An 18,708-nucleotide genomic window follows, 5' to 3' on the forward strand; every position below is an offset into this window, starting at 1 on the left:
CACGTGCCCGAGGCCTCGTCACACGCAAAATCATCACTCTCTTTATCTCACTCTTTTAAAAGAAGTTAGAAAACATTGAGGCCTGTTACCGTAATGTCACAAATAAAAAGAGCATGACTTACCTTGTGCATAAAAAGACCTTGTTTCTGACTACTCCCACAGCCCGAAGCTTCGTGACCCACTTCCCTCCACATCTGCTCCAGCGGCGATCTCGGGCCGTGACAGCGGCCGAGGGCGGCCGGCACCCATGGGCCACGCTGTCAGATCGCCAGTGTGCAGAAGAGATGCACAAAAAAAAAAAAAAAGAAAAGCAAGCCAGGACTGCTCCAAAATGAGCCAAATTAGCCTAGACGTGCTAAAGTGAAATCCAGCATGGCTTGTTTTGCACTATAATTACACTTTTATCTTTGGATGCTGCATGGCACACAGCAAAAAGACCCTTGGGTGCAACGGCTTTTGTTTCTCTCCAATTATTCCACCCTCTGCCCTCTTTTATCCTCATAATCAGAGTAGAAGCCGATCCGTGTCCTCTAGATATTTAGAAACTCAGAACATCCATGCGTGCCAAAACGTGTAACCTTCCTGGCTCTTGTGTTGGGAGTTCAGGTTTTTTTTTTGTCAAGTCTTATGACCTTTGACCTCAATGCTCAGCCTCCACAGGGAGAGGCTTTGAAAATCCATATTGGAAGGCATGAAAATAATGAATACAAATCTATTAAATTGGCTTTCTTGACCCTATAAATAATAAATCTGTACTATTGCAATATTCCGGAAAAACATTCAATATGGCAAAAGTCTAAAAGTAAGCACTTTATTTAGCATTGGCTCTAAATGATATGTAATGTGGCCCTGTAATGTGGCCCTCCTGCATGGCAACGTAACCCCAGGACACTTTTCTCCTAATCGGCATAGCAACTAATGAGGTGGAGAGATTTAAGGGGCCTGTTATAATGTGTGTCTAATATTAGCCACATTAGCCTTGCAAACTTCAATTAAGGCTGAAGAAAATCAGCCGTCAAGAAGATTCCATAATATTGTAAATGTGATGCTGAAAAACAGACAATAATTGCAGACATTTATTAAAATATAATTTGATTTACATGTAAAATACAAAAAAAAAAAAAATCAGCCCTATATACACAGCAAAACATTGCGCTTGAACAAGCAAAAATTTAAAAAAATAAAATAATTAGTTGGCTATGAGTGGAACAAAATAGAAACAGGAGTTGTACTCACTCATATTGCAGCTTCAGAAGTTACCTCAAACATTGTTAATACTGATCAGCCTACGTTTCCATAATCAGTGGTCCAAGAAGCTAAAAATGCTTCTCTGGGGTGTTTTTGCGTTTCCAGCGGACGCGTCCTGCCTGCAGACCCTCTTGGCTGCTGGGTTGACCGCTCCTGTGTTCGCCCTCCTCTTTGTCATCTGTCAATCAAAACTCAAGCCTTCAATTTGTTGGAAGTCTAATTTGCCAGAATGTGAGCTTTTGGCGCCATCTACTGGCGAAATATTAGATTGCTTGAGTTCACCTCAAACTATTCTATTCATTTTTGTTCATTGTACATCACTTTGGATTTTTTACATTATAATTTCTAACTCAAACATATAATTCATCCACTCACATGATTCTGAGACTCTTCTCCATCCTTCTCTGGAGACAACGTCTGAAAGAGGAACCCCCGGCTGTTTCTGGGTGCCAGTGGGTTTCCTTCGGATATGGACGCCAATTTTTGAAGGACAGACTGAGGTTGACTCAGCAGGGAACCTCTTTTAGCCTTCACACACATAATACACTTTTATTATCTGACAGAAAACACAAAAAAACAAACATCAACATACCTGTGAGGGTCGCAGGAATGGATTTGTTGATGTCTTCTGTGGCGGTGGTGGAACAGGAAGTTCTGCTTGTGAATTGGGAGATATTAGCAACACATTTTAACTTTTGGTTTGTAAGTCAAGTTTGGTAAGAAAAAAAACCTCGAACCTTTCTTCTGCAAAGTCTTAGCCGTCACCTTCTTTGCCAACTTCATGAACTGACTATCTTCTTCTCCAATGTCCTCATCCAAATCGGCCACTTTCTTGTCTTTCTGTTGGGACTGAAGGAAAGCAAGGAAATGGAAAATTTGTTTTTTTTCTCACGCATTTTGATTTGTGTACAAATTTCAACAGGTATTTTGTCCCACCTGTTCTCTGAGCCACTGTTCTCTCTCCAGTCTCTCTTTCCTCCTCTGGATTTCAATCTGATCGATATCATCATCACCCTCATGCTCCTCCTCACCCTCAGCTTCAGTCCCGTCTGCGTTGAAGTCATCATCTGCAACAGGGGAGCATTTTTTGCCCATTCTGGATTCGGTTTGTTGTGGAAAAAAAAATTAACTCTCTTGTAACAAACCTATATTTTTCCAACGGAAACGGCGAGCTCTTCCAGGGCCATCAGAATGCAAATCGCCATCGGCGAGGTAGCGTTCCTGGTACAGCCTCAAGCGGCGCTTGTCATCGTCCATGACTTGCTTCCTGCAAGAACGTTAATATCAACAATTTCAGTCCTGGCCAACTCGTTTAAAAATAATAATAATAATAATTCACTCACATGTGGATCTTGTTGACCTGGTCATGCAGCTCTTCATCAGACGGAAGCTCCTCCAGAAGCTCCTCTTCCTCATACTCGCTCTCTCCATCATCATCTTCATCGCCGCTCCCCTCGTCGCTGCCCGACAGTTCGGCTTCGGAGTCCACGTAGTCGGTCAGGCGCCTACCAAAGCAGAGGGCGGAGGTCAAAACGTTTTCAACCCGCAGTTATGCTCATCTGGAATCTTCACTTACATTTTCTTCTTCTTTTTCTTGCGACTGGGGTTGGGTGCAAACACTCCATTCAACTCCTCCTCTTCTACCTCATTATTCTCTTCCTCTTCATCTATTTCCTCATCCCGTTCTTCGTCTTCCTACAAAACAAATCCAGATTAAATCTCAAACAATAGTTCATTCTAGTTCTTTTTTTATTGGATAAAGTTGCTCTGTTCCATACCACATCTGACAGAAGCCGAAAGTCACAGTCCTCCTCTTCCTCCTCCTCCTCCTCCTCATTCTGCGGCATCTTCTTACTGCTCGAAAGAAGTCAACGTGAGAATCCCGTAATTTCCTAGCGTCATTTCTATTCTCAACAGATTCAATTTTTGACATTACCTGTCTTGTGCTGGTGAATCCATGAAGGAAGAACCTAAAGGTGCCACAAAAAATTAGAAACCAATTAGTAATCGGTGCAACATACGATGTTACAAGGTTGAAAAAAGTATTCAACCTGAGCTTGGAAATTTGCCAGAACAAAGCCCGAGTAATTGATCCATGCTGTTTTCCAAATCTTCATCCTGTTCTCGCTGCTCGCTCTTATCAGTTTGGGCCTCCTCCCCAGCCTGTGTTGTCGGAAATGCTCCCGAGCATAGTCCGAGAAGTTCTTCACCGGCGACTGGCGCCTCTTCGCCGCCCGGCGCTGTCCCGAACCCCCCGGAGCACATTCCTAAAAGCTCCCCCATGTTGGCGTCCATTGCGTTTTCGTCCATGCTGTCCAGGATTAATTTTCTCTTGTGCGAGCGGACGGCACCGGGTCGCGGACCCACGTTGAGGAAGCCGTCGGCGTCGAGTAACTGGGAGTGGGTGTCGTCCTCTAGGGAGAAGCGGCCATCAGAATCTCCGCCGGGTCTGGCGACTTCGTCGGTGGGCTCAGAGTCCACCGGTGAAGGAGGGGCGTATAAATCTTGGGAGTCCTCAACCGGAAGGCACAGCGAAGGCTCCGACAGTTTCCCGGAGCTCTGTCAGAAAGACAAGAAACAAAGTCAGAGGATGACAAGAATTATTTTTTTTCATCTCACCTTGGAAGCAGAGCTGAGGATGCTGGGCCGGAACAGACACGGAGAAGGTGAACGGAAGACGGAGCTGGAGTTGGAGTTGTTGGCGCCTCTCCCGATGCGCTGATGGTTGACCGGCTGGTAGGACGTGATCATGGATCCGGCCAGCTCAAAGCTGCTGTTGTGGCTGATGTCCTTCATCAGAGACAGCGAGTCGTCCTCTTCTGGAGAAGACATGGACACTTGCATTAAAAAAAAAAAAGTTGCATTAGTAATCCATTTTGAAAGCTTACCGAGTTTACTAGCGCCGTATAGTCCAACACCAGATCGCCTTCCACCATCACTTAAAAGAAAAAAAAAAAAAACAATCTCAGTTTTTTTTTAAACTTTGCCAGGTGAATTATAAATGTAAAACCAACTTACCCGGTACGAGAACTGGAGTTGCCAGGGAACAGTATGAGTGTTCCATCAGTGTTAATTATGTCTGGAGTGACTGGCGGGCAATTCAATGCCACGCTGCCATCTTCCTCCTCCTCCTCCTCTTCGCCATCTTCACCTCCCAATAAGTCATCCAAACCCTGTGATCCATCCAACTAAAAGTAAGCACATTGTCGTCAAGGTAACAAGGGAAAAACGCCCACCTCTTCATCTTCATCAGTCATTTCTGCCTCCTCCTCTTCCTCTCCACACTCTTCATTATCCAGGCGATTCAGCTCGGCCTTGCGGACTCGCTCTTCTTGTCTCCGCTGCGCCATGGCGAGCTGGAGTCGCTGCTTCAGGGTCAACAGTTTCTCCCCTGTGACGATTTGAGGATTTGTCAAAAGGCTCCGACAGAAAATAAACTGGTTTGGTTTCATACCAGGTTTGGTCGGCGCCGGCTCCTCTTGTCCTTCTTTAACGGTGACCGTGACGGACTCGGCGAGCAACTCCTCCTTGCCGGACGGGGTTGTGTCTTTACGGACGATGTTGAGCTGCAGCGTGTGCTCTCCTTGCGGCCGGACAGGCGCGTGGATGTGACGGAGGTACCGCTTCTTCAGAGCCTCCACGCCTGATTGAAGAAATAGCAATGTAAGAAAAGATGGCGGAGGATTAAAAAAAATCATGACTGACCTGGCTTGTGTGGTGCTGGTTCAAGGAGAACAAAAGCTCCTTCATTAGCACGTAGTTTAGCAACAGGCGGCGGGTCCAGTCCAAGCTCTTTTAGTCGGGCTAGTTTGTCCATTTTGGGCTTGGTGGGCTCAACTGCAGCTGCTTGCTGGACATCAACCAGAGCTTCAGTCAGGTTCCTAACAACCTCCTCTTCAGATATCGGTTTCACTGAAGAATCGGTTGTAATCGTCTCCTGCAAACTCTCAGAGAGATAAAGCATCGGGACCGAGTCCTGGTCGGGTTCTAAGCTCTCGGTAGCCGTCTCTTGTGGTTGACTCAGGCTTTCTTCCTCCAGCGGCAAAGATTTAGCAGAAGGTTCTGGTAATGTTTTGAGCTGAGAGAAGATCTCAGAATCCTGTTCTTCACTGGCGGGGTTGGCTGGAGGTGGTGGTGGTGCCGGTTTCTCCAACAATACTGCAGAATACCGTTTAGACCTAAAAGATTAAATTATATTTAGTTCCAATAAAAATGCTGACCATCAACAATAAACTAATGTGACATGCAGAACAAGTTGCGCATTTACTTCAACAGAGCCATGGCGGGTCCCTCAGGCCTGGCTCTCTTCTTAAAAAATTGGCTAATGGTCTTTGGCTCCGGGATGTGGTACGGAAGGCCGAGTTCTGACTCTACGTTAGAGAAACATGCCAAAGATTGAAGCCTCATGTTGATTCATGACAAAAAACGTGTGTGTGTATAAACTGACCTCTGATCAGCCTCTGAGACTCACTGTGGAGCTGCTTCATTGCCTCTTTACTTGCACGTGCAGCTTTTCTCTCCTAAGAGCGCACAAAGCCGTAAGTCAAACTTACATTTTGGGTTTATTTTGATTTCCGAGTTATTAGCATTGCTTACTACACGCTGGGGCTTTTGCAATTCATCTCCTTCCTCTTCTTCATCCAGAAATGGTTCCTATATTAATATTAAAAAATAATCACACAAAGGCCTTTTTTTACAGTAATGCTTGACGCAATATACCTTGTGCTTTTTCATTTTTTCTTTGACAGCAGCTCGGATCGAATCGAGTGACTCTTCATCGTCCGACTCATCGTTGATACCGGTGTCAAAGAGATCCGTGTTGCTCAACAAGCAGCCGCTGTCATTTAGAATGCCGGGGAATGGTGCACCCTGGACACAAAGAAGTTTGTCATTATCGGTGTGACGCAAAAATTGAAGCAGTCTTTCTTCTCATTGTAACATTTTTTGCAAGCAGGATTGTGCAAAAGAAACCAAAAGGATGCGTTGTAAATCACTCACTTCATTCAAGTCAGAGAATCTCTCTTTCTTTTTCAATTTTTCAACATTTTTACTATGTTTCTCCTTTTTGTCACGGTGCCTTTGACTCCTCTCCCTCTTTTTGGAATCTTTTGTAGTTTTGCCGCCCTTCTTCGTGTGCTGCTGCCCATCCTCCTCTTGCTCAGATTCGCTGTCTCCAACAGCAGAAATCCTCCTTCTAGTTTTTTTAACCTTTTGTTTCTCATCTGTTTCCACCTCCTCCTCACTCAGAGCTATTACTAACGCTTCCACCTCAGGCACCCCTTCTTCTTCGCTGTCGCTATCTCTGATGGCATTACAGCGAGGCTTTCGACGAACTTGAATGTCTTCTTCCTCGTCAGAGTCTGGAAAAACAAAAAGGGGCTCAGTCACAAGATGACTCATTCAATCTCGATTGTCTTGCAACTTCACCTGGACGCTCCTCTCTATTGTTTGGCAAGATCTCCTCAGTTGGAGAGCCCATTCCACTGTCTGAATCGCTTTCTGTTTCTGTAGGGGTCACGGCTGAGAAACCTTCAGCCTGGATAGAAACACATTTAACAATATTTAGAAAATACGCGGCTACAGCTTTAACTAGGCATGCTCTTTGAGGACATGAGCAAGTGGCGCCTTGGAGCAAAGCAAACAATGAGGACAAAGCTGAAGAGGACCTCGCAACAAAGAAAACTATTCAGAACATTAAATAAACGCGGAATTCAATCACGATTGCTGCGTAACATTGTTAAACCGAAGCTAATAAAAGAAAATGCAATTTAGCTAGCTATGACCAACTGAGTTAGCTCGCTAACTAGCACAAGCTAACAATAGTAAATAAATGTTGATCGCTCATAGGAGTGAATATTTTCCAGTTTATAACACAATAAGCAGAAATGTTATCTCGTAAAAAGTATTTACTAACCAGTTGATGAGAAAGGACTAAGGTCATCTCGTTGTCCGCTTGCTACTAGCTTGTAAACAAAGAAATCAACAGTGAGGAAATAAAAGTCTCGTCAACTTGTGGCAGCGCATCCGAAAAGTTAATGCCTTAACGATAAGGGCTAATTCAGTCATTTAAAGTGAAATAAGATCGCGTTTAGGTCGATCGCTTTCGTCCTCCCTCGCGCCTTCCGAATTTGATCTTTCGCGCGCCGTGACAGCTGGAGCAGTTTGTCTCACAGAGCTGTCAATCGGTGACGCTCTGCTTTCCTATTGGTTATTCAGAAACGTTTGTCCCGCCTACATTTGAATAATTTAAACGTGCGTGATTTATGTTTCTGGACTTTTTCAGCGGGCGGAATTGAGGAGTGGAAAAGTGTTCTTTATCATAAGCAGCAATATTAAAATTATACTATTGATTTATGAATCCCTGAATGTGTTGAAGCCTGAGCAGATTAGATAAATGCTCAACTCAAAACAACCTGTTATGCTGCACACAAATGGAATAAGATGGTAACAGAATTAAAGTTAGCCCAAGTGTATATTGTTTTAAATTTAAGTTAAAAATATGCTTAAGATCTTATCAAAATCCCTTTCTTGTAGTGTATGCTCTTTAAGTGATATTAGTAATAAAATACCTCTTATTTCTCTACTTTAATGTCGTGAATTCTTTTGTTCTAATTAGTTTCCTTTAAACGTGTAAACGCTTTAAATGTTGCCATTAAATATTGTTTTGTAACTTTGTATGAAAGGTTAATATAAATAAAGTGGTGTCAAGATTTTCGCTTTATGTTGTGGCTTAAGAATCAAAATCGTTCTCTAAAATAATGAATCAATGGATTGGCGTTATCGATGAGCGCTTGATGAACTCGCGCGCGCATGCGCATCTCCCAACTGATTGCCTCCCACTCACGCATGCGCTGTTACAAATCCCCAGCGCTAGAAGCGGCAGTATCAGTAGTTCGGGTCAGCCAGCCCAGTCAACAGCACTCCTCGCTGTCTTTTATTCCCTTTTTCTTAAATTAGCCACTTTAAGCTTCGCGATACCGCCCCCAATTTCAGCGTCGGTACGGAGCCGCCAGGCCGGGACAGAGTCGGAGAGAGAGGCCTCGGCAATGGAAGCGCTCGGACCCGGTAAGACAAATACGAGGCTATGGTGAAGCGGAGAGAGCCGCGTTGCAACTCGTGTGCGCAGGTGGGCAGCTTCACTGGGGGCCGCGGCTGCACCGAGGCCTCGAAGCAGCGACGGAAAACAAACGCAGATCCACCCCATGTGTTTCTCAGCGTGACATTATTCACGTCGGGTGAATTTTTGGACTCGAACGTCGAATGTGTGTGCAGTGTGTGTGTTCTGCGGACGTGCCCGTGTGCTTTTATTTATGTGAGGCACGCACGGCTCGTCGTGTCGGAGCTGGTATTGTGTGTGGGGATTTAACTAGGACCTTCCTTCCTTCCTTCCTCCCTCCCTTCCGCGTCGTAGTGTGTTTACACGACACGTTTCTTCAAATCGATCAAAAGCACGATGTTTTTAAACACTGACAACACGCCATCATATCGATTTCCAAACAAACCATACCCCCTTAGAATTAATCCCGTTTTATTTTTGAACCATCGGGACAGCGTGCTTTTCTCCGCTCGAGATCCGTTTAAAAAAGGGGAACGTACAACCAGTAAATGACGATTTTTGTCGGCCGTGTTATTGCGTCGGGCTTCTCTGCCATGCGCATGTGAGGAGGACAACAGCGGGGATGGACGGACCGACGGACGGCTCTTTCTACCATCGCACGACTGCAGGCATGCTCCAAATTTCTCATCTGCTATATGATAACAAAGCCACTTCCCGACTGTGCAGTTGCTTCAAGGAAGCGTGCACCTTTAACGCAAGACGATAACAATTTCTTTCCTCCTTGCACAAATACAACACATCCTTCCTCTCGTTTGCTTTGTTGAGAAGCAGAGCGATGTTGTCTAAATTTGATCATGAAAGCAAGTAAAGGGAGGGCTGTGGAAATTGTACATTTGTTAGCAAGTGCTGGTTTATGTGGAATGAAAATTAATTAGTCAGGTCACACTATGGAAGCTTTATTGTAGATTTGACTATTATGCAGATTTTGGACTCCATTTTAATCAAACTTAATTGTTGCAAACTTGCAGAATGCAATCGAAGCGGACGATCAATTTGCACAAATGAGCACGGCACATCTACTGGAACGGAAGAACTGCTCTGTATTGCTTTTTATCAAACCACAAAGACGTGGTGTGAGTTTCAAGATTGCCACAATGGGAGAAGAGAATAAAGCAGCATACCTGTAAATATTTTCATAAGACGTGCAAGCAAAGAAAACCCCCTCCAAAAAATGTAATCCTTGCCGTTGCTTAACCAGGTATTTGTAGACGTGGGTGTCCGTGCACAGACCGCTTAGTTCTGGTCAGTCTCTGAGTCATCACCGAAACCGACCATCATCCACATGCTGGGTACGGACCCAGCTGTCTGACTGCATGATCACGCTGTGGTTACCAAGGATACATAAAAAAAGTGCAAATTTAAATGGGTGAACAAAATCAAGTGTACTGTTTGAGCTTTTGCAAGTAGCAGGAGTTTTTTTTTTTTTTTAATTAAATATAAAAAACCCTGTTTCATGCTAAACTCACGTGTTACAACAAGACACTGGAAATAAATGCGCCATGCATTGTCAAGGGTGAGTCACACGCTGACAGTCTTACAATGCTAACAATAGCAAAGCAGCAATCAAACTACTGCTACTAGGCTGGAAGAGTGTTTACTTGTCGGGATGGGGGGGTGGGGGTCGTTTGGGGGGCCCCACTCTTGATAGGGGCAAATCCGGTGAAGCATTGGGGTCCCCGATTGTCTGTGCTCTCGCGCCTCACTTGTTAACTGGAGCGTGTGGCCGCACGGAGTTCACCAGGACCCCCCCCCCGTTTAGTCCTTTAGATGTCAGTTGACAAAAGCATTAAGTACCCCCTCCCCCCCTGAGGCTCCTTCAACACCCCCAAAGTTGATGACGCTGAATGTCTCATGGATGTCCAGTGAATTCATAGGAAGATAAACATGGTGATGAAATGGAGACCGAATTGCGCAACAGCAATTGTAACGGTAATCCCGGACTCGAAAGATCACCCCTCCCATATGGCGTCGCTACTGTCTGGACGAGGGAAGCTTTGTTTGGGTCGCATGCCCTCGTATGTCTGGGTGGAGCCGGGTTGGGCCAGATGATAATTAGAGGTCATTGTTTCGCTGGCCCCTCTTGGATTCTCAGTCGGGGGTGGGGCGGAGTTCTGGATCAATCATCTGTTGTGGAATGATTTGACAATCTGGGTCATGATGATTTCTTCCTTTCTCCAGGCCCGCCTGCTCCTACCTCTCTGTTCCAGCCTCCGCGGCGTCCCGGCCTTGGCACGGTGGGGAAACCCATCCGTCTCCTGGCCAACCACTTCCAAGTGCAGATTCCCAAGATTGATGTCTATCATTATGATATTGACATCAAGCCTGAGAAACGGCCGCGGAGGGTCAACAGGTAGATTGCATTTGAATTTTTTTGAATTTTATTTTTTTAACCATTTTCTCGCTTTCCAGGGAGGTGGTGGACACCATGGTGCGGCACTTCAAAATGCAAATTTTTGGAGATCGACAACCTGGCTATGATGGGAAGAGGAACATGTACACAGCGCACCCACTGCCGATTGGGAGGGACAGGGTTAGTATTCCACTCGACTCTCCATCCATTACCTGAAGGCACACAATCTCATTTTCTCCATCAGGTGGATTTGGAGGTGACCCTACCTGGCGAAGGCAAAGATCAAACCTTCAAGGTTTCCTTGCAGTGGGTGTCTGTGGTCAGCCTCCAGATGCTCCTCGAAGCGTTGTCCGGACACCTGAACGAAGTCCCGGAGGACTCCGTTCAGGCTCTGGATGTCATCACGCGGCATCTCCCTTCCATGAGGTCTTTATTTATGAATTTATATTGATTTATTGCGTGTTCCTTACGATCTCGGTGTCTGTTTCCATAGATACACTCCAGTGGGGCGTTCCTTCTTTTCTCCTCCTGAGGGCTACTACCATCCTTTAGGTGGAGGCAGGGAAGTGTGGTTCGGTTTCCATCAGTCCGTCCGTCCCGCCATGTGGAACATGATGCTTAACATCGACGGTAAGGCTTTGTTGAACCTCCCAGGTTACTCGTGCTGAAATAATTTTTTTTTTTTTTACCCATACAGTGTCGGCCACTGCTTTCTACCGTGCCCAGCCTGTTATCGAGTTCATGTGCGAAGTTTTAGATATCCAGAACATCAACGAACAAACCAAACCCCTGACTGATTCGCAGCGTGTCAAATTTACCAAGGAAATTAGAGGTGAGGTTTGGCCAAATAAAGACTCTGAAAATATATTTGTAAACGAAAACAATGCAGGAAATTGAACCTTGCGTCAGTTTTTTTTCCTTGCGCTTTGACAGGATTAAAAGTGGAGGTCACCCACTGTGGCCAGATGAAGAGGAAGTACCGAGTGTGCAACGTCACCCGCCGACCGGCTAGCCACCAAACGTAAGTCCATTAAAAACCTCCAGTTGCATGCATTTAATTTTTTTTTTCCAAATTTGACCCGATCCACCTTTTTCTCGACAGGTTCCCCTTACAGCTGGAGAATGGCCAGGCAATGGAGTGCACCGTCGCCCAGTATTTTAAGCAGAAGTACAATCTGCAACTCAAGTATCCTCATTTGCCCTGTCTGCAAGTAGGACAGGAACAGAAGCACACTTATCTGCCATTGGAGGTGAGAAGGACACACATAAAAGATCATAGTGCATCTTCTTAATGACTCCTCCCCCTTTTTTGTAGGTCTGCAACATTGTAGCCGGACAACGCTGTATCAAGAAACTCACAGACAACCAGACGTCTACTATGATCAAAGCTACCGCTCGTTCCGCCCCTGATAGACAAGAAGAGATCAGCAGACTGGTAAGGGAAGATCTCTCTGGTTCATCTCAAAAGATCTCAACTTGGACTTTCCTTCCAGGTCAAAAGCAACAGCATGGTCGGGGGTCCGGACCCGTACCTGAAAGAATTTGGCATTGTGGTTCATAATGACATGACCGAGGTGACCGGACGAGTGCTCCCCGCTCCCATGCTACAGTATGGGGGCCGGGTGAGTACAGATACAGGGAGGGACTGCGGCAGGGTGAGTACCGATCCAGGTTACCGGTATCGAATAGTTTTGGGGGGGTATCGGAGTGAATGTTGGAACGACGGGCTTTTCTCTCCAGTAGTCTTGTCGAACAATTTCTGAAATTCTCCTTTATTAATTTAAAATGCTGTATTAAATTGAAATGAACTCGACCTGGAACTAGCCCGGCGTTCTGTGGAGCATCTCAGCAGTCTCAGTGTGCAGATCCTCGATACTAATTAATTTTCCAAAAGGGCCATGAGAGAAACTGGAACAGTTGGCGGCATTCGCGTTCTATATTCATTTATTATGGAGTGCATTCAATTGTATGGTTTAAAAAAAAAAAAAAATGCAATTTGCATATGTCATGTTTGTGTTTACTCGTGGGTGAGGAAGGGGGGGGGGGGGGGGGTCTAATCATGTAAGACTGCTGATTCGCCCACTTAATCTCACCAGGATGTCAATGAGACTTGTTTATCACCCAGCACAATCAAGCAGTAAAATCTTTTAAACACTCATTGAAGGGGGCAATTTGGCGACCTTTCAAGAAATCAAACTCCCTGCAATTCTGTTGGCACGAGATTATAATTTGCAGTCTTAGTGTTTGGATGCTTTTCTTATTTTCTTCTGCACGACACCTCTCGATTGATAGCAAGTCTAATCGGCTTCTGGTGAATACCTTTTAAATGTGTACCGTGTTAAGTCTTTTCATTCATTGGATGAGCTGTCTCGATTTTAATAGGCACGTTTAAGTCCTGCTCATCAATCATTTAGTTTTTATCAATGACATAATTTGTGATGAATGGAAAAAAACTAAATGCTAAATGGCCACAATTAACGACTTGGCTCATTTACTAAGGAGCCGACTAGGCTCTTAATAGTCTTTGGTAAAGCTTGTTAACCAAGTAGAAAGCTTCTTTCCGTCGAGATTTGTGTTTACTATCATCCTTTTTGCATTGCTTGTGAATTGAGTGTATCGGCTCATCCAAGCGGTGGGTTGACTAAGAGGTTAGGGACTCTCTCCGCAGAATAAAACGGTGGCCACGCCCAATCAGGGCGTCTGGGATATGAGAGGCAAGCAGTTCTACGCCGGGATCGAGATCAAGGTCTGGGCCGTGGCTTGCTTCGCGCCGCAGAAACAATGCAGAGAGGATCTGCTCAAGTGAGTATCAACGGGATTGACACGCCTCAGGCTCGGACGGCTAACGAGCCGGGCTTTTGTTTCCCTAGGAGCTTCACTGACCAATTGCGTAAGATCTCAAAGGATGCCGGGATGCCCATTCAGGGCCAGCCATGTTTCTGTAAATACGCCCAAGGGGCGGATAGTGTGGAGCCCATGTTTAAACACCTCAAGATGTCCTACGTCGGGCTGCAGCTCATTGTTGTCATCCTGCCTGGAAAAACACCCGTCTATGGTAAGCACCATTTTTTTCCCAGATGTTTTATAGATGAGGTAAAAAAATAATCTCGATTCTTCCCTGCAGCTGAGGTGAAGCGTGTGGGGGACACTCTCCTCGGAATGGCCACCCAGTGTGTTCAGGTGAAGAATGTGGTCAAGACGTCCCCGCAAACGCTCTCCAACCTCTGCCTCAAGATCAATGCCAAGCTGGGAGGCATCAACAACGTCCTGGTGCCGCACCAGAGGTCTGGAGATCTTCTGGTTTTAACATCTTGCTTTGGTTTTTGTATTCTGTTTTTGAAGCTCCACAATGCTGACACATCTTTGTTTCTCAGGCCGTCCGTGTTCCAGCAGCCCGTCATCTTCCTGGGCGCAGATGTCACTCATCCCCCAGCAGGTGATGGCAAGAAACCATCCATAGCGGCGGTGGTGGGCAGCATGGACGGCCACCCGAGCCGTTACTGCGCCACAGTTCGAGTCCAGACGTCCCGTCAAGACATGTCCCAGGTTCGTCTCGAGTTCAAAGTCTTGAGGTGGCCAATTAATATAATTTGTCAAATTTCTGCTGTCTTTAGGAGCAGCTCTTCAGTCAGGAGGTCATTCAAGACCTGACCAACATGGTGCGGGAGCTACTGATCCAGTTTTACAAGTCCACACGCTTCAAGCCAACCCGTATCATCTATTATCGCGGCGGTGTGTCTGAAGGCCAGATGAAACAGGTCCGCTCAATGTTTTTAATTCTTCATGTTTGCTTGCAGAAACATTGGAGTTAATTATTTTTTTTTTTAGGTCGCTTGGCCGGAGTTGATAGCCATCAGGAAGGCGTGCATCAGTCTGGAGGAGGACTACCGGCCGGGTATTACCTACATTGTGGTCCAGAAGCGCCATCACACTCGTCTTTTCTGCTCTGATAAAGCTGAGAGGGTAAGAGTTTTTTATTTTTAATTTATTTATAATTTATAAAAAAATTCTGTCATTTTTTTTAAGGTTGGGAAGAGTGGCAACGTACCAGCCGGCACCACGGTGGACAGCACCATCACGCATCCGTCCGAGTTTGATTTCTATCTGTGCAGCCACGCTGGAATTCAGGTGAGGAACATTTGCGTCATTCCTCCAATGACATGTTCTTGACCACCTTTTCTTTCCTCAGGGTACCAGTCGTCCATCCCACTACCACGTCCTGTGGGACGACAACTGTTTCACGGCCGACGAACTGCAGCTTCTCACCTACCAGCTGTGCCACACTTACGTCCGCTGCACGCGCTCCGTCTCCATCCCGGCGCCCGCTTACTACGCCAGGCTGGTGGCTTTCCGGGCTCGATACCATCTGGTGGACAAAGACCATGACAGGTGAGGTCACAAAAAAATCCAGTTGTCTGAAATTGAGTGTTTTAAATTTTTATTTTTTTTATTTGCAGTGCTGAGGGAAGCCATGTGTCAGGCCAGAGTAACGGCCGTGACCCTCAGGCTTTAGCCAAGGCGGTTCAGATCCACTATGACACCCAGCACACCATGTACTTCGCCTAAACTAGCGAGCTTATCTGCCCGTCCACACGTGGACTCGCATCTGTATGTTTTTTTTTTATCCATTATTATATGCTCGTCTTTTCCTTGTCTTTGTACTTCCTCATCACAGTCACTTTTTTTTTTTCTTTTTCTAAATGTGCACCAAAGCGACAATTTGACGGGATTCTATACATGGTAGCTTTTTAATTAATCAAGCTCAAGCTTCCCAGTCAGGTCGCCATTCTAACCAGCAATTTGGCACGGAAAACGTTTAAAGGTTTCCGGCGCACGGAAAAATATGAAAATAACGAAAAAACCACACACACATGCTACTACATAATTGAGCCATTATTTTGCGTTTTTTTTTTCTTTCTATATGAATGTCTACACTCGTATTTTTAAGATACTGAGCAACGGAGTGTTTCGGCCACCGTTTGGTGGCGACGAAACTCTTCGGCTCTCCCAGCTAGGCGGAACTCTGATCTACTTTTACCTCAAAGCCCACTCGGGCAAAATCTGTCACAAGGTCTTGGGTTTTATCGGGAGGGAACTCTACATGAAGAGATGGAGTGGGGAGGGGCAGGGGGATGGGGGTTGACCTTTTGAGAATGAATATATATATATTCTATATATTTTTTTTTCCTTTTTATGAGTGTTTTAACTTTTTTCCTCTTTCAGTCTTTTACAAACGAGGTGACCTGGGTGTTCATGCCCATTACTACTTTCCTCCCATCCTTGCGGAAGAGTAGCCGGTGTTTGTGTAAATATATGTTTTGTGTGTGTGTGTGTGTCCGCGCACAAGCTTTCATGGCAGGCCACTGAATTGTAAAGGGAAATTGAGGAGATAACTGCTGTAAATGCCTCAGATTTGTTGTTTTTTATATTCAATATACAGTACATATAAATCATATTTACATCTCTAGAGCAGCTTTGAGAGAAATGAATTCAGCGAGGAGTCCTGGGTCGCTTATAGATTCAAATTAAGTTCGATTTCGGACTACCATAGGCGGAATTTGCACACGTGCTGGGCAAACTGTTGATGATTATTTTTTTTTTGATAGTGATATTTCATCTAGGGAACAATATCTGAGTCTGGCCGGGGACGGGTTCTGCTTTGGGAGCTGCTGTTTGAACACAGCAGACGTATCAGCGCCGCCTTCGGTGTGACAAATAGGATTTTTCTTTGGACCTGATTATCGGAAAGATTTTATGATGACACTGCTGGACGTTGTTTTTTTTTATGGTGGTAATTTCTAGGGCCAGAAAGCAGAGTATTTTTTTTTTTTTTTTTTTTAGGTCTCATTTGCAAATGATGACCAATTCATTGCACTGACCCGGGACACTAGGCAAGCAACAGAGGGCACTCTCGGTCTCTATTACCTTTATGCATTTATACATACGAATCAATAAAGCAGATTTGTAAATTTTTAATATAAGGATGTTTTGTGGTTATCTTAAAAAAACCGGTTGGTTAGAATTTAGTGCTACCGTGTTATCGTGGTTGTCAATGTTGTAATTGTTGTGATTTGAAAATTTTAGTCGGGGTGGGCGGGTGAATTGTTTGGAGTAGTTCAGGGGGTTGGCTGGAGGTCACGAGTTGGGATTTTGTTGTAGCATCGCGGCTAATGGCGAGAAGATGTGGATGGATTAACTCATGCTTCCTTTGTTGGTCTTCAACTTGAAGCTTGGTGTCGAAATTGGGGCTTCCGTGTAGCACTCCAGAGTTGACCAGTTAGATGGAGACAATCAGGGATCGTAATTGTAGCCGAGCTAGATTTGGGGCGGGTGTTGTATTTTCAAACGGTTTGCGATAGGCAATGAGATTCCTTTTTTTTTTTTTTTTAAATGGTTTCAATTCTTCTGTATGTATTTGATGTATACCACTCTTACTCTTAAAACGTCTTTGCGATACAAGTGTGTTTCTTATTCTCATGCATTTTTAACACTGGATCGAATGAGTTAGCATGAGCACTGCCCCTCGTTTCTATTAACGCCCATTAAACGGTCACTTCCGGAGTTGCACAAGTGGCGCCTCCCCGGGTTTTATTTTCCGGACGGTCTGAGAGCGATGGGGGTGGTAGTCGACACGCACGCCTCATCAGGGGGGTACAGCTCAAAAGTCAAAACCCTTTTGTAATAAACCACCCGTAAAGCAGCAGGTTTATTATGAATGAGTTTGAGCACTTACCTGTTGTAGGCGTGTGCGTTGGCGGCAAGCCGGGAATTTGAGAGGCTTGTCCGGATTTTGAATGCAAATAACTTGTGGGAAGGGAGGCGCTATGGAAGGCTTTTATTCTTCATCTGGTTTTTACTAATTGAATATTTAATGAAGCCTGATGAACTGCAGTGCTGTTTGTAAAATGGCAGCATCAAGCAATAGAACCCAGTTCGACTTTTAAAATGCAGAAACACAAAGCTGTTTTATTTTTTTTGTCTTCTGTCCTTGTATTTTTTTTCTCCCCCATGTTTCATTTGCTTGTATCAATCAGTGGGGATGTGCATTTGACATTTGGTGGTATAGTTATAGATTTTAGACACATTTCGTTGACTAGATTTTGCTTGCCTGCATGCCAGAGTATTCTACTTAAAATAAAAAAAGGGGGTTTTTGAATCATATTTATAAGGCTTAAAAAAAAATCTTTTTTTGGTGTCAATGTATCACTTTATTGAAACTGTTTAGCAATATCTGTTCAATTTTTTTGTGATCTTCCCACACAATGTCAATTTTGTCTTATTGTACGGCAAAGATTTATCGAGGGGGGGGGGGGGGGTTTGCTCTTTTGGTCGTGTTCAAATTCAAACGAGGTACTTTATTCATACATCATGTCCGTTTAAGAGCATACCCCCCCTCCTCTTTTTGCCGAGTTATAGTGAGCCTCCATATTTGTCTCCTTCTTCCTGGTTCATACCTGTGGCCAAGCCTCTTTAGATTATCTCCTTTCTCCACAAAAGGGTTCCCTCTTTTTACCTCTTATAAATTAAGACTCTGTCCCAAAAAAGGGGAGGGTGAGAAACTGTTAAATTCCCATTATCACTTTGTTATATCAATTATCTTAGAGTTCTTTGTGTATTTTTATTTTTGGCAAGGAGGGAGCTGTTTTAGCTCTGCTCCAATTATTTTTTTTTGTCATCTCGTGTTCTCTAATAGCAATACAAAGGATTGGAATGCTTCAATTTAAGCTATCCTACACTTTTTTTTTTTTTTTTTTGACCAGTAGAAGGGGCATATTGTAGAACCTCCCCTGTATTTGGCCATTCACACTGTATTGCTATTATGAAAAGCTCAAATATTTTTTTTTTAGCCTGCAGGGAATTATTGTGTTTATGTGCAAAGTAATAAATTGGTATTTTATGCCTGTAACAGTGTCATCAGATTATTTTGCATTCATTTTAGGCCTCTGTGTGCATGACCTTTGCCACTAGAGGGCAGTATTGGCTCAGAAATTTA

General features: G+C 44.7%; 2 protein-coding genes across 6 annotated transcripts; one reads left to right on the forward strand and one right to left on the reverse strand.

Moving 5' to 3' along the window:
* Positions 1-1,062: 1,062 nt before the first annotated feature.
* Positions 1,063-7,409, reverse strand: LOC125986708 (claspin). 2 transcript variants are annotated; one of them, XM_049750534.2, is made up of 24 exons: positions 7,163-7,409; positions 6,676-6,784; positions 6,247-6,608; positions 5,968-6,117; positions 5,845-5,901; positions 5,696-5,768; positions 5,516-5,618; positions 4,954-5,426; positions 4,703-4,891; positions 4,485-4,639; positions 4,267-4,421; positions 4,137-4,186; positions 3,868-4,067; positions 3,300-3,807; positions 3,185-3,218; positions 3,027-3,102; positions 2,825-2,943; positions 2,592-2,753; positions 2,394-2,515; positions 2,185-2,315; positions 1,986-2,097; positions 1,841-1,902; positions 1,624-1,776; positions 1,063-1,426 (listed from the first exon to the last, which is right to left on the reverse strand). In XM_049750534.2, exons 1-24 carry the CDS (start codon positions 7,187-7,189, stop codon positions 1,301-1,303), a joined length of 3,708 nt encoding a protein of 1,235 aa, XP_049606491.1. In that variant the 5' UTR covers positions 7,190-7,409; the 3' UTR covers positions 1,063-1,300. The 2 variants fall into 2 exon arrangements, with proteins under 2 accessions (XP_049606491.1, XP_049606490.1); XM_049750533.2 differs by having other exon boundaries at positions 1,841-1,905.
* Positions 7,410-8,109: 700 nt separating this feature from the next.
* Positions 8,110-18,621, forward strand: ago4 (argonaute RISC component 4). 4 transcript variants are annotated; one of them, XM_049750535.2, is made up of 19 exons: positions 8,110-8,313; positions 10,544-10,715; positions 10,775-10,895; positions 10,960-11,141; positions 11,209-11,345; positions 11,413-11,547; positions 11,625-11,736; positions 11,818-11,965; positions 12,031-12,150; positions 12,209-12,370; positions 13,369-13,517; positions 13,586-13,770; positions 13,840-13,999; positions 14,090-14,261; positions 14,330-14,473; positions 14,544-14,678; positions 14,742-14,843; positions 14,905-15,104; positions 15,173-18,621. In XM_049750535.2, the coding sequence occupies exons 1-19, from the start codon at positions 8,295-8,297 to the stop codon at positions 15,279-15,281; spliced, it is 2,664 nt and encodes an 887-aa protein (XP_049606492.1). In that variant the 5' UTR covers positions 8,110-8,294; the 3' UTR covers positions 15,282-18,621. The 4 variants fall into 4 exon arrangements, with proteins under 4 accessions (XP_049606492.1, XP_068504986.1, XP_049606493.1 ...); XM_068648885.1 differs by having other exon boundaries at positions 13,384-13,517; XM_049750536.1 differs by having other exon boundaries at positions 11,649-11,736.
* Positions 18,622-18,708: the final 87 nt, after the last annotated feature.

This window comes from Syngnathus scovelli, chromosome 19, assembly GCF_024217435.2.
Source record: "Syngnathus scovelli strain Florida chromosome 19, RoL_Ssco_1.2, whole genome shotgun sequence".
Lineage (NCBI taxonomy): Eukaryota > Metazoa > Chordata > Actinopteri > Syngnathiformes > Syngnathidae > Syngnathus > Syngnathus scovelli.